Source organism: Aedes albopictus, chromosome 3 (genome assembly GCF_035046485.1).
Source record: "Aedes albopictus strain Foshan chromosome 3, AalbF5, whole genome shotgun sequence".
NCBI lineage: Eukaryota > Metazoa > Arthropoda > Insecta > Diptera > Culicidae > Aedes > Aedes albopictus.
Genome location: NC_085138.1, coordinates 209,166,607 through 209,180,967, shown reverse-complemented (window position 1 = coordinate 209,180,967; position 14,361 = coordinate 209,166,607). Strand labels below are relative to the sequence as shown.

Genomic DNA, 14,361 nt, shown 5'->3' with positions numbered 1-14,361 from the left:
ACGCAGCAAGCAGCGCCTTCTGTTCTTTCAGCCATGTACTGAGTGATCCCCGGAACCAACCGACAATAATCATCATCATCGTCACTGACGATGACCACAGCTCCTATGTGCAAGAAATTTTCCACCGTCATCTTGATCGCAACTCAGCTATGGCAGCATCCATTTATTACGTAACGCTAAAATCGATATTTTTAGACCCCACCTCCCTCTAGAGCGTTACGTTATTTGTGGACGGCGCCTATCTACTCTTCTCCTTCCATTCCATTCATTCAATATAGGGTTTGTGTTGCATCATTAATCTCACGCTCCCTGTTGAGGCGCCGCAGTGCCTCAAACGGGGTTTTCTTTCTCGCAAGAAAGAAACACAAGGTTTACACTTAAACCACTTTATTCTACTTAACTTTGCGTTGTCGAAGCCACGCAAACGCTTTTACACTTCTACTTCGCGTTGTCGAAGCCACGCGAACGCTTGTACTCTTCGAATATATCACTTGTCACTTCTTGACCGTTTGCCGGGTCAATTCAAACTATTTCGTAGTACGAAGTTGGTGCTCTCCTTATATAGCACCTCAACGTGGATCTAGAATATTCTCCAACTTTCCCGAATAAAACATTCCAGAATACTCTAATCATCTGGCAGCACTGCCTGGTGAAAGTCACCCACGAGTCACTCACGCGCGGCATGCACGCGTTCGTCCAACTGGGTGCCGCCGCGATGACGCGCGCTCGCTTACAGCTGTCATCATCAATCATCGTCGGTGGTGAGCGGTCCCGCGCTGTCGCCGTGTTTACATTTGTGGGAGCTGGAGAGGCGTTGCTCAGTCTTATGGGGTAAACGGGGCACCAAAGAGTTTATGGGAAAGTGGGTCACTTTCGCCACCGGAGCGTCCAATGGGCGCGTACATACTGCCCCCGGGCTGGAAGCATTCCTTTCGAAGCAACGGCATCGTATGACGGTTGGCTTCTCTCCAATCCATTTGAAGCGGTAGTTGACTCGTCAGAATCTTTCCGAACATCGAACGGCTCTCGTCGTGATGGTTGGATTTTTCCTTCTCCAGTCAAGTCAAGGATTCGTTGGCGATGTACGGTTTCCATCGGCCACTTGGAATTCTCCTTCCGGATGCAGTACAGACAGCTATATCGGAATTTCAACTGCCCTTCGACAGCTTGCCGAACGGATTGCTAGCCAAACAATGCGCATTCTGTTTCCATTTTCCTCGTACTGTTGAGTATTGGCTGGTGATGCACTATCTCGGTAGGCAGCATGACGCAATACATCTCTTTCACGGTGGACATTGCAGCTCCAGCATGCCCTGCCCTGGCTGGACTGAATCGCTCGACGATCATTTCAGAGCTAGATCTCGAATCATTCACAAAAGTGGTCTTTGATCTTTGCAGGTCTCTGAACTTTCCCGTCTTGCAGTTGCTGTCAAAGACCATGACACGTGCAGCAGTGTCCAGAGTCAACTTCACGATGTCTAGGGTTCCACACTCCATGGTCTCCGCCTCTGTGCCTTTGGGAAACATCGCTGGGTTCGTCGATATTTTCACATATGGCGACAACTTGGAGGGTTCAACCTGAACAGACTCCACTTGGTCGAAAACAGGGTCGAGGACTGTCACAAGTGAGAGCTTCCCGTGTAGCAGCATACGTGCTTCGTCCAGAACGATCTCCCATTGGATTGCAGCCGTTGCACTACTCAATGGCTTTACGTGTGACGGCTTATCCTGAGCGATCTTCACGTGTCTCGAATTTTCTGCAGTGGATTCTGGCAGATCATCATTGCGCGGCTTATAAACGGACTCTGGTTCCACGGCGGATGTCGCAGTGCGCAGAGGGTATTCTACGCAGGACAAATCAGAGAGCTCCTCCTGAGCAGACACTGACTCTCTCGTGCTTGCCGTGGAGACGATGGTACATGAGGCGTGGTTCGTCAGCTCCATTCCGGACGATCTAGTCTGCATTCTCGTGGTGAAGTCAGATCCTACGACGAATGTCGCAGTGTGAACGGGCTGTTCCACACTGAACGGACCAGAAATCTTCTCCTGAGCAAGCTCTGGGTACTTCACGGCTGCCACTGTCATAGTCTCAGTGCTAGTCTCCACTCGACGTAGCTGCTTGAAACTGGTCAGCTTGGAATGCTCCTTCCGAATGGATTCCGGATGATCGACGGGTGTCGTAGAATGCACGTTTGCATACGGTTCTACTCTTGGCTGATTGGAGTTCTTCTGAGCGGGCTCCGAGCGGTGTCGATGATCCACTTCCTGCTGTCGACCAGGGGCTCCTGACTCGTCAGACTTCACGGTGTGACTTGGTGAGCCGAATTGCTCCACCCGAGCGAACTCCAACTGGCGATGGTTCTGGATACTTACCGGCTTGCAGTGCTCCTTCTGAGCGTTCTTCGGTTGGTGGTCTGATCGCACTCTCTGAGTCGATGGTACTATTCTGAGCGCATCGGAGAGCTCCTCGCTACAACAGTGCGATTGTTGGCGAATCCGCAATCTTCCTGAAGATCTCCAATCCTTGCTGGCCAGTTGGAATACCTGTACGGGGATCGCATTGCCACTCGATAGCTGCACACAGGACTGGCTGAATAGCTTCGTCGGTATGAACTCTGCCCGGAGGGAAGTCCGCTTCCAATCCGCGCCTTGTCGATCTTCAGTGCTAGGTACGCCACATCTCGTCGTGTGACGCGGTTCCTTCGTACAGGACGACCTATTGTGTTCCCTGTGAACGTTCTTCCGTTCGTCCTTGGACGTCTCAGAGATTGCCGGCGGCTCTAGACTGGATGAGTCGTAGAGTTCTTCTAAGACGGACTTCTCCTGATGCCGATTATGGAAGCCATCAAACGCTCGGCACTCTATCGACTGCGACTTGGCTGGTGGCTGTGTAGGTGTCACAGTGTCATTTGTTGGCGTTACACTGGACCGATTGGAATGCTCTTCCTGAATGGTTTCCACGTTGCTGCCGGTCGTCGCAACGTGATGTGACGGTACCACGTTTAACTTGTCAGATTGCTCCTCTTGAGTAGGCTCTGACAGCTGCATGCTTTGAAAGCTTTCCAAAACAAGCCGCTCATTTTCGCTGAAATCATACTTACCAGCCAAGCTCCCGGATAGCTGCTCAATCCTTAGCAGCGCTTCGGTGTGCAGCCGATAGAAGTCCATCTGCAGCTCTTCCTGTTCCTTGAACTCCAATGCAGGGATCCGGTCCAAGATCTCCTGGTGAAACTTGGCGTACTCCTGGTAGTACGTGCCTAGCTTCTTCTCGTACACCCGCAGGAGCGATGATATTATCTTCGGCGGGTCGTGCTCTGCCTCTACCAGGTTTCCCAAGATGTGCCGAGTCTTCCGCGAGACCTGTTCACGGAGATGGAAGAGTAGCTGTGTCTCATGCATGGCGGGTGCCTCAAATTCCGGTGTGCGGTGTCTCATCTTCACTTCGAAGGTCGTTGGTTGATCGACAAGCTCCCTCTTCGGTGGCCACGCAGGAATACACCGACAGTACCGTTCCACTTTGGCTGGCGGAGATCCTCGACTGGTCACCTTGTTGACCAGGGAAACCATTTTGTTAGGGTCAACACCTCACCTGGCGGATGATCTTGTCCTTGGTGACGAGCAAAGGCTGTCCCGCTTCCACTGATACCTCCTTGATCAGTAGAATGCCTTGACGGTACCGTTTGCAAAGCTCGCTGACCGGTAAACACCTGTCTTCTTGGTGGTCTTGCCAGCGACAAGAATGACACATCCAGTGCCGATCGTTCACTGACCGGCGGTAGTTTTTCTCGCTCGTTGACCGAGGGAAAAACTTCTTCTGGAGCCGATGACCTCGGTGATCGGCAGGAAATGTTCTCGTTGGTGCCTTTGCCGGCGGCAAAGATGTCAACCGTAATGCTCGTCGTAATCTGACCAGCAGAATTCCTCGGCTGGTCGCCTCAATGACCAGCAGGACGCTTCGCTGCGGCCGACAGACTCTTCGATACACTGGTGTCCTCACCGGCGGTAAGGATGTCACCCTTGATGCCGATCTCTCGTTGACCGGTACGGAACTCCTCAGCTGGTCGCCTCGATGACCAGCAGGACGCTTCACCAAGACCGACTGACTCGTCAATCGGCAGGATTCCTTCGACGGGATGGTGTCTATCCCGGCGGCAAAGCAGTCACCGTTGGTGCCGATCTCCTATGACCGACGGGGATCCTCGGTTGGTCGTCTTGTTGATCAGGGGAACAACGCACTACAACACCTCGTAGACCGGCGGAAAATCTTCCAGGGGGAAGGGTCTCGGTTCCACTGATCTCTCCTCGATCTGCAGAATGCCTCGCTGGGACCGACCGACTCGTCGATCGGTAGAATTCTTCCAAAGGGATGGTGTCTTTGCCGGCGGCAAAGAAGTCACCGTTGGTGCCGATCGTCCATAGATCAGCAGGGATTCCTCGACTGGTCGCCTCGTTGACCAGGGGAACAACTCGCTGGTGCCGATCTCTTCGCTGACCGGCAGAAAATCCTTCAGGGAAAGGGTCTCGTTTCCACTAATCGCTCCTCGACCAGCAGAATGCTTCGCTGATACCGACCGACTCGTCGATCGGTAGAAGTCCTCCGATGGGATGATGTCTTTGCCGACGGCAAAGAAGACACCGTTGGTGCCGATCGTCCACAGACCGGCAGGGTTTCCTCAGCTGGTCGCCTCGATGACCAGCAGGACACTTCGACGGTGAACCGGGGACTGTAGGCCGGTTCCACTCCACAGGCACGGTATCCGGTTCGGACGGACCAAATGTTGAGACGCCGCAGTGCCTCAAGCGAGGAGCTCTAGGATTCCTGGCGGGACGGAGTCTCGCAAGACCTGGGGTACCAGAAATCCTCCTTTGATCCGGTTCGAAGGACCAAAATATTGAGGCGCCGCAGTGCCTCAAGCGGGTAGTTCTCGGATTCCTGGCGGGATGGAGTCTCGCAAGACCTGGGGTACCAGAAATCCTCCGTTGATCCGGCTCGAAGGACCAAATGTTGAGGCGCCGCAGTGCCTCAAGCGAGTAGTTCTCGGATTCCTGGCGGGATGGAGTCTCGCAAGACCTGGGGTACCAGAAATCCTCCGTTGATCCGGTTTGAAGAACCAAATGTTTGGGGCTTCACAGTGCCTCAAACGGGGAATTTCTTTCTCGCAAGAAAGAAAAACACACAGGAAGTACTTTTACACTAAGCATTTTATTTCCTTCTAACTTTGCGTTGTCGAAGCCACGCAAACGCTTTTGCACTTCTACTTCGCGTTGTCGAAGCCAAGCGAACGCTTGTACTCTTCGAATATATCACTTGTCACTTCTTGACCGTTTGCCGGGTCAATTCAAACTATTTCGTAGTACGAAGTTGGTGCTCTCCTTATATAGCACCTCAACGTGGATCTAGAATATGCTCCAACTTTCCCGAATAAAACATTCCAGAATACTCTAATCATCTGGCTGCACTGCCTGGTGAAAGTCACCCACGAGTCACTCACGCGCGGCATGCACGCGTTCGTCCAACTGGGTGCCGCCGCGATGATGCGCGCTCGCTTACAGCTGTCATCATTAATCATCATCGCAATCATCGTCGGTGGTGAGCGGTCCCGCGCTGTCGCCGTGTTTACATATGTGGGAGCTGGAGAGGCGTTTCTCAGCCTTATTGGGGAAAACGGGTCACCAAAGAGTTTATGGGAAAGTGGGTCACTTTCGCCACCGGAGCGTCCAATGGGCGCGTACACTCCCATATTCATCCTATTCGAAAAGGCAGCCGGTTGAATGCACCCATAAAATATTTAAAATGCACCATAAACAATATAAAAGTGCTCCATAGAAAAAGAAGCCATGTACCAATAAAATAAATATAATTCTCCATAGGGTAATTGTTCCCATCGTTGTGGTAGTACCTATTGTTGCGGTAATGGCAATTGAGCACTTTTTCGACTGAAATGTTACCAAAAGGTATTTTTAATAGATGTATGGTGCTTAAATTATGAGATTGCACCATTTGTTTGCTTATGATTTGCCCAAAAACCTATTTTAAAAAAATATTTTCCTAAATGTGTTTGCTGCTGTGTTCCTATTGTTGCGGTAGTGTTCCTAATGTTGCGGTATTCCATATGATTTCAATGGGATACCGCAACAATAGGAACAAAATACCGCAACATTAGGAACACATACCGCAACATTAGGAACACAATGTTCTTTCAGATAAAAACGAATAAAATGCTCATAACAACATCAAAGTGGCAATATTTCGTTATTTTCCCGTAGATTAAGGATGGATTTTATTATTTTCAATTCAATTCATGTAAAAAGTTTGCTTGGGGCGATACAATTGTGGTTTAAACATGAACCCAGCGCTTAACTCCTCCATGATCGGATCAATTACCCTAGATAGACAGGAATGTACCATTAAACAGCTGAAATTGTACCGGTAAACCAACAAATTTTCTGACTGAAGTTGACAGCACCAATAAATAATGACATGGTGCTCCATAAACTCATAAGAATGTTCCATGAACAACCAAGAATGTACCCATAGTTTATACATTGGTGCTCCATAGATATATCAGTTTTGCTCCATAAAAAATTAAAATTGCTCCATAGAAAAATAAAGTTGCACCATAAATATTATCTTATCTCACTATACATGTTAATCCTATAAATAATGCTAGCTCGTTAAACCCAGTTACCTGGGTGGTTGGACATATGATTTTAAGCTTCAACCTAAAAAGCAAAAAAGACAGTACTCGAACTGTAACTTGAATGATATCAATAATTGGAAAATATTTCAAAATAAAGGTAGCATCAAAAGCATCATTTGGCGTACCACACATCTATGAAGCACGACGGAAAAGACGAAAAAAAAACTAGGTGTGTTATTGACCGGGCAAGCGCTTGCTGTCCGAACTCGCTAACGCTCGTCGGACTGAAAAAAGGGATAACATCTCTGTTTGTATTATACCGGGCAAATTCTTGCATCTGTGGTTTGCCTAGAATCGAAACGACACAGTTGCGGCGAAGGTTCTACCCCATTACCCCGAATGCCATTACCCCGAACGCCATTACCCCGAACGCCACTACCCCGAAAGCCATCACCCCGAATCGGCCATTACCCCGAAAGCCGTTACCCCGAATGGGCCATTACCCCGAACGCCACTACCCCGAATGGGCCACTACCCCGAACGCCATTACCCCGAAAGCATATTTTTAGATGGGTTATTCTGATGATGGGTATTTTATTTTTTTATTAATTTAATAACATTACTGACAGCTTTAATACCAGAAGATATCATTGTAAAGAATAACCTTAAAACAAAATAATGGAGTAATACGTATTAGAGATGATCTTGTATGAGATAGAGCTGTCAGCAAAGGTCCTTCAAATACTGGCTATCGATATTGGCTCATTAGGCCGAAAGACATTTAGCCAAAGTATCACTAATAAGTCTAATGATCATTAGGCGAGATCAAATAATACAAATTGCAGAATAGGCCCGGAAAGAACATTTTATTGTTAGAAAAAGAAAAAAATCTTTTAAGGAGGAATAGACGATTTGATAATAAAACTCTACAACAGTGTAACTTTAAAAAAACATTCCTTAAATGTGAAAAAAATGATTGATAGGTTGGCCGCCAATAAGGTCTGCAAGGATATAACAAGAAAGAACAGCATATAAATTAAAGAAGGGCAAATCTTCTATTAGACCATTCATAAACTACGTAGACCGAATTTTGGTCACCTCGGTCCTCTCCCCCTCCTCATCGTAGAATTTTAAAAGACAATTTCACCGTCTTCGGCCAGAGGCCGCACAGACTGTACATGTACAATACTGTACTGTACTATAGACAATAGACAACACGTATAACACTCAGTGACTCAGTGGAGTATTTTCTGTTTTGACGAAAAGTTTCCTCGACCGAAGCGGGAATCGATCCCACACTCCGAGGCATGCGAGATACCTAATCGACTAATGCCGCTAACCGCTCGGCCACGAAGTCCACGATTTGTTCATACAAAAATTTGAAAATTTGTATAGAGCTTAGAATTTGGATAGACCCTCTCCTACTTACATAGTTTATGCACGGCCCCTATACATAAATCTGCACAGGGAAACATGGCTACCAAACAACTCTGTAACAATATAAGTCGAAAGAACAGCCCAACTCTAAAAGAAGGAAAAACACCAGATGGAATTAATAGAGATATGTCACCAATCAACCCGGTAACGACGTAACTAGAAAGAACAGCCTATAAATTGAAGAAGGGAAAATCTCATATACAGTAAGCAGCTTTCACTCCCAGTAAACTATATAAGTGCAGCTAGAAGAACAGCCTTTCATGAAAAGAAAAGCTACAGTTTTGTCGCCAGAAAAAAAAATAGGTAATTTGGTCCAACGATGCTGGATCTACCTTGCTAAGTGAACTGAACTGAATATCTGAAATTCAGTCCAGTACTACAAACTTGAAAAAAATATTCAGAAAACAATTTTAGGGCTTGATGTTTTGGAAACTGATTATCAAAATCAAAAGAAAATCAAAAGAAATCTAGTTGCCAGTTTGGTCGCAAGTCAATTCTGAAAAATTTTACTTGAAAGAATTGCCTATTATTCAAAGAAGATCAAATCCGCTATGGAGTTAGTTATTCATCTGCAAATAAACTACATAACACTCAAACTCGAAAGAACAGCTTCTGATGAAAAGAAGGAAACATTTCTATAAAGAAATTAACAGTTTGGCTACCAAACAACTCTGCAATAGTACACGGTTGGCAACTGCAAACTCAAAAGAACAGCCTATTTAAAAAAAAGGCAAATATTTGGAGAAGTGTAGTTTGATAACCAGCACAATCGTTTGCCACCAGTTTACAATCGTGCTTGACGCCAACAAACTTTTAAAAGAAGGGAAAATGTCAGTTTGAAATACTTGTAGTTTTTATAGCCATAGCTATAAGTTCAAAAGAGCAGGCTAAAAGCTAAAAGTTCAAAAGAGTGTAATTTACATTCACCTCGTGGAGAGTTGCCTCTGCAGCTCCCTCACGATTTCGGTATGCGTGTGCGACCCATGCTCTATTCGGCAAAGTTTTAGAAGAAATCACAAGGTAAAAGTCGTCCATACATTGTTTCTTGATTGCACGCTTCTGAGTTGAGAAAACTGCAAGTGAGTGTAACTCTTTCCAAGTGAGTGTTCCCATCCTTGAGAGCAGCTAGTTTAAAATATGGAAAATTCGTCTTTACTTGTCTTCTTAATTTCATTGCGTTTGCTGCTTTCGTTTTCACGAACCTTACTTTAGCATGAAGCACAACATACGGAAACCTAAGAAAAACGGAACCTATTTTAAACAATGTGCTCCCATTGTCATGCTTTCTAAAACGAAGTAAATAAGAGCTATTTGATTTGTGTTTTATTTTTATATTTTTACTAGCTGTACCCGGCAAACTTTGTCTTGCCTACTGCGTTTTTTTGACGTTTCGAGTCCCTAGCCAAGCGCCCAAGTCCCCGTTCAAAATGTATGAAAACCCGATTTTCAAAAACTCTCAATTTTCCCATGTTTTGTGCCTCATAAACCTTCCTTGGGTGAAATCTAACAGAACAAAACTTAGACCACCCAAATTGGACCACCCGTTCGCAAGTTATGCGCGGTCCCACGTATGCCACTGCATTTTTATATATATAGATTTACTCGTTTCAAAAAGAAAACGGAAAAAAATCGGTTCCTAAATCTTCTGTTTAAGAATAGAATTAACATAGGGGCATAAAATGGAGAAGAGTATTCATACCTACACTAGTAACTGATTACCCTTTTCTAACTTATAACCATCTTCATCAACTTCTAATCGGTCACCACTTTTTTGGTGATCTCCTGAACGATTCGGGGTAATGGCCCTTTCGGGGTAGTGGCTTTCGGGGTAATGGCTTTCGGGGAAATGGCTTTCGGGGTAATGACCCAATTGGGGTAATGGCTTTCGGGGTAGTGGCCTATTCGGGGTAATGGCATTCGGGGTAGTGGCGTTCGGGGTAATGGCGTTCGGGGTAATGGGGTGGAGCCATATCAATGGAGCACCAATGTATAAACTATGGGTGCAAATTTATTTTTCTATGGAGCAATCTTATTTTTCTATGGAGCAAAATGATATATCTATGGAGCATCTATGCATAAACTATGGGTACATTCTTGGTTGTTTATTGAACATTCTTATGAGTTTATGGAGCACCAAGTCATTATTTATTGGTTCGATCTGTCAATTTCAGTCAGAAAATTTGTTAGTTTACCGGTACAATTTCAGCTGTATAATGGTACATTCCTGTCTATCTATGCAGAATTATATTTATTTTATTGGTACATGGCTTCTTTTTCTATGGAGCACTTTTGTAATTGGCTTCCTTAACGGTGTTGAGATAATTCGATATTCTGAATCTGCATGTCAAACTGAGCCGAAATCCAAATTTTCATGAATTTCGGAGCCCGGGAACCTATTTAAAAATCAATTTGAAGTTTTTATGGGAGCGATTTGTCGAATCACCCCTTGTCGCAGTTTGTACTGGGCGGAGCTGTCAAACAGTTACCCAGCTGTCAAAAGGTGATTTCAAAAAAATTCTTTGAAATTGATTTTAGGTACCAAAATAAGGTTCTAAAAATCTGAAAAAATCATAGTGGCTCAGAAAAAGGTGCTCTTTCGTACAAAATCGAAAAGTCAATATATTTTTCTTAATTTAAAAACCCAATTTCTATGGTGCCTTCTAGTATTATTATTGTAGCAAAAACCTTTTGCCATTGGAAAACAAGCGATTACGGCACCGATTGATTCCGTTCTTTTTGTTTTCATGGGTGCTCACTTCTAACAAAAAATACAAAAATAAGAAACAAAACAAACAGCGCTTCAATCCTTTGTTTTTCGTAGGATGAAAATGGGAGCCACATGCTTAAGAAGGGAACCAATACGCTACTTTTCGACAACAGATTCAACTTTTAACCTCCGACCAAAGGAAACCGCATTAAACCACCGCCGAGAAAAGACGTTTTTGATTCGCGCTGACTTGCACACAATCACGATCCGAAATAAATTCGAAATACAATAGTTGTAGTAGTTAATTGAAAACACAGAAATAAAAACGAAAAATGTGAAAAACTGCGTTTTCCACCCAGTGAAGTCGCAGTCCACCTACCAATCGAGCTACCGGTCCTGAATCCGTCCGCCCCGCGAAATCCTCGTTCTACGCTGGAACACCCTCTGATCTGAGATCACCTGAAAATCCCTGCAACGAGTCAGGAACCCTGGACTCTCCAGAAACCTCTGAAAAAGCTTTTTCAAAATTCGCCTAAAATCCCCTGAAACTTATTGAAGCCAATTGAAACGTCAGTGTAAATACGACCCATGAAACTTGTGGAAACACCTTAGAAATCCTATGAAAGCCCTTAAGGTTGAAGAAGTCGCCATTGATACAATCGTCAGCATTGAAAAGTCGAAGGCTGTTCTCGTTCAAAACCGAAAATTTCGCGAAGTGTAGAATTGGCATTAGTTAAAATAAAAAAAAACAAAAAAAAACGAAAATTTCGCAGTTCAAGTGTATTCACAGTATTACGGTTGGATAACGGAGTACATTTTCAATGCAAACATTTTAGCTTTGAACGGGAAATCTGCTTTTGATATTACAATGATGACGATTATTAGGGAAGTGGAATTATCTAGGCAGGGCTTCTATTTTAGGAACTTTTTTGCTATAAACCAATTACCACAATTCTTGGAACGCAAGAAACGTATAGTAATACAAAATGTGCACAAAATTTCAAGTCAATTGGTTTTGAATAATCTGAGTTATAGCGAAAAACTGCTAAAAAAACCAGCCACAGCCCTAGTGGATCACTACTCTATCAATGACCCTAAGTCCTCCTCAGAATCCATTTTTAATCCTACCTGAGATCCCCTAATGCTCCCCCAAAGTTAGCTGCCCTCGTTCGCCAATTCACCTGTCCCTTCCTTAGATTTTCATCCTGCATAAGGATCAATATATGTGACTATTGTTCAAAATGCCTGTCATGATTTCTAATAATTCATGGTGCAAAAATCTCGATTATTTTCGAACTTTCATGTACCTCAGCTGATTTTTTTTTTCAAAATTATTAATATTTGGGCAATATTTTCATAATCGGAAGACTAAAAATATTTTATCGGCGAATATTTTCCCATACATTTGTATGGGACGTATTTCGACTTAAACTGTATTTATGAATTTTAGTATGAAAAAATGTCAAAAACTTAGATAAATCAAAAATTTTCCGATGGAATATTTTCAAACTTTTCAATTTTAAAATGTAGGCGAAATGTTGACCATCTCTGAATAAAGATCTGAAATAATCGAAATTTTAACACCGTGCCATCCTGTATTGTATCTTGCCAGAGCAACGAAAACATGTACGTACATTTAAGTGATACTTACTGATCTCGGGAAATATCGCCATCATCATTTGGAAACATAACAAACTGGTAAAGTCTCTGTAGCAATAAGCTTTCTAAGCAAATTCTTGCTTCGATGGTTTGCCTTTCGGTCATGCAGCTCAAAACGATGTCTGAACGAAGTTCGTCCATTAATGTTTTCAGAAAAACATTCAGTAAGTCTTTTCTCTCGTCCGATACCGTTAACTGTACAAATTCGTTGTGAAATTTTTGTAAGGTTTGTCCCTTTTTTTCCACAAAATATTTCACACAAGTCATAATTATCTGACGCTTTAGGAGTTGGCTGTCCAGTTGAAGGTGCTCTTGGAGCGATTCAATATTATCAATTGCAGATAACAATGTATGATGGCAATCAATCAAGTATCCGATGTAAGCTTTACGAATCAGTACATCATTTTGCAAATCTTTTACCAATATGTTTTGAAACTCCGCATCTGTCAACTGTAAACAACGCAGAAGTTCCGAAATACCAGACAATTGCTGTAAGTTCTGATTGTTGAGGGATTGTGCTTGAAGAACCCTTAGATACATCAACAGAGGTGTTGTTGAGGAGGTCTGTAAAGAAAAAAAAATATTTAGATTGAATTGTAAGCACTTTACACTTACGATCAAGTGTTTTAGATCATAGCCTAAAAATATGGTTATTTTCCTATTATATTTATTATTATTATACCCGCAATCCCAAGTTATCTATTGTATATTGTGAAATTTCCAAATATCGTCTTATATTTTGAAAAATAATTCCTTTTTCATTAAGATTTTTATATAGAAATTTTAACACAAAAATTAAGAAAATAAACGTCTGAACTATGCACCGTTATTTATGAACAGCAACTATAAGGTCATTATGCAACACAAAACAAATATCACCCAAAGAGATTGTCTTTCGGGACAGAATTTTTGTAGTTTTGATTGAGCATGAGCATGTGATCGTATACTCCGTAGTTGCTACTCCGTTATTGACCAGCAGCCGTGTGCATTATCACCATCTTCATAACACAAAAAAGCCGCAACATCAACACAACATTGCCCTTCTTCCTCCATCAACGCTACAGCCGACCGTCTCTACACACAAAAGAAAGTTGCGGTAGAAATTACCATTTCAGGGGGTTAAATTGACTGCAAAGCACCCACAATTTTCAGCAGACAACATTACAGTATTATTTCAGCAATGAAAGCAGTTAATTTTACCATGGCATAATTTTCACGCTTCTTAGTATTTTCTACCATGTTTGTAGTATTACTAGGTCCCAATGTTTTACCATGCTAGTAGTAAAATTAACGGATTATGCATTACCGTGGCCATAGTAAAATTGACCACGACTGAAGTTAGTTTACATATGCCCTGGTACTACTTTATAGGTTCTTTTTTCGTTGAAATATAAACAAAAAAATAACATTTTTCATACATTTTACTTATGCGGAATCTTGTCCGTAATTCGCCAGACATTGTTGAATAAGATTCTTCACTATCCACTGGATAGTAGGGTGTCCCAAAATAGAAAAAGTGTCAAAAAGTTAACTTGCTCACCCTTAGAATGATAGATTAGGGTCCTAGCAACAATAGTTCCATACATGAAAACTCAATCAAAAAATATTTAGAGGTTGCACGCATCGATTTTATGAAAAATGGACGATTTTTCGTATTTTTACCAAAAAAATGCTAATATGAGTTGAAAAATAAAAGAAATAAAAGTCATCAATCAAAGTAAATCATAGTTCTGGGTCCCGCAAACAAAGTTTGGAGGGAGTTTAGGTCATCAAAGCTGATTTTATATATTTGGCAAAGGTTAAAATGTCAAAAAATCGCGATTTTTTTCACCAAATTTTTCAAAAATGCTCAATTTATAAGGATTTTAAAATTTTTCCTGCGATTCACAATTCCCTTATTTTATAGCAAATTTTGTG

General features: G+C 43.1%; 1 protein-coding gene across 1 annotated transcript; it reads right to left on the bottom strand.

Annotated features, from left to right (window-relative positions):
• Positions 1-1,181: 1,181 nt before the first annotated feature.
• LOC134292172 (uncharacterized) lies at positions 1,182-13,929 on the bottom strand. The gene is made up of 3 exons (XM_062861062.1): positions 13,863-13,929; positions 12,437-13,008; positions 1,182-5,748 (listed from the first exon to the last, which is right to left on the bottom strand). Exon 3 carries the CDS (start codon positions 3,565-3,567, stop codon positions 1,183-1,185), a length of 2,385 nt encoding a protein of 794 aa, XP_062717046.1. The 5' UTR covers positions 3,568-5,748; positions 12,437-13,008; positions 13,863-13,929; the 3' UTR covers position 1,182.
• Between the last annotated feature and the right edge of the window lie 432 nt (positions 13,930-14,361).

Bases quoted from the DNA above. Each gene is read 5' to 3' on its own strand.
- LOC134292172 (XM_062861062.1), bottom strand. From the start codon at position 3,567: ATGGTTTCCCTGGTCAACAAGGTGACCAGTCGAGGATCTCCGCCAGCC.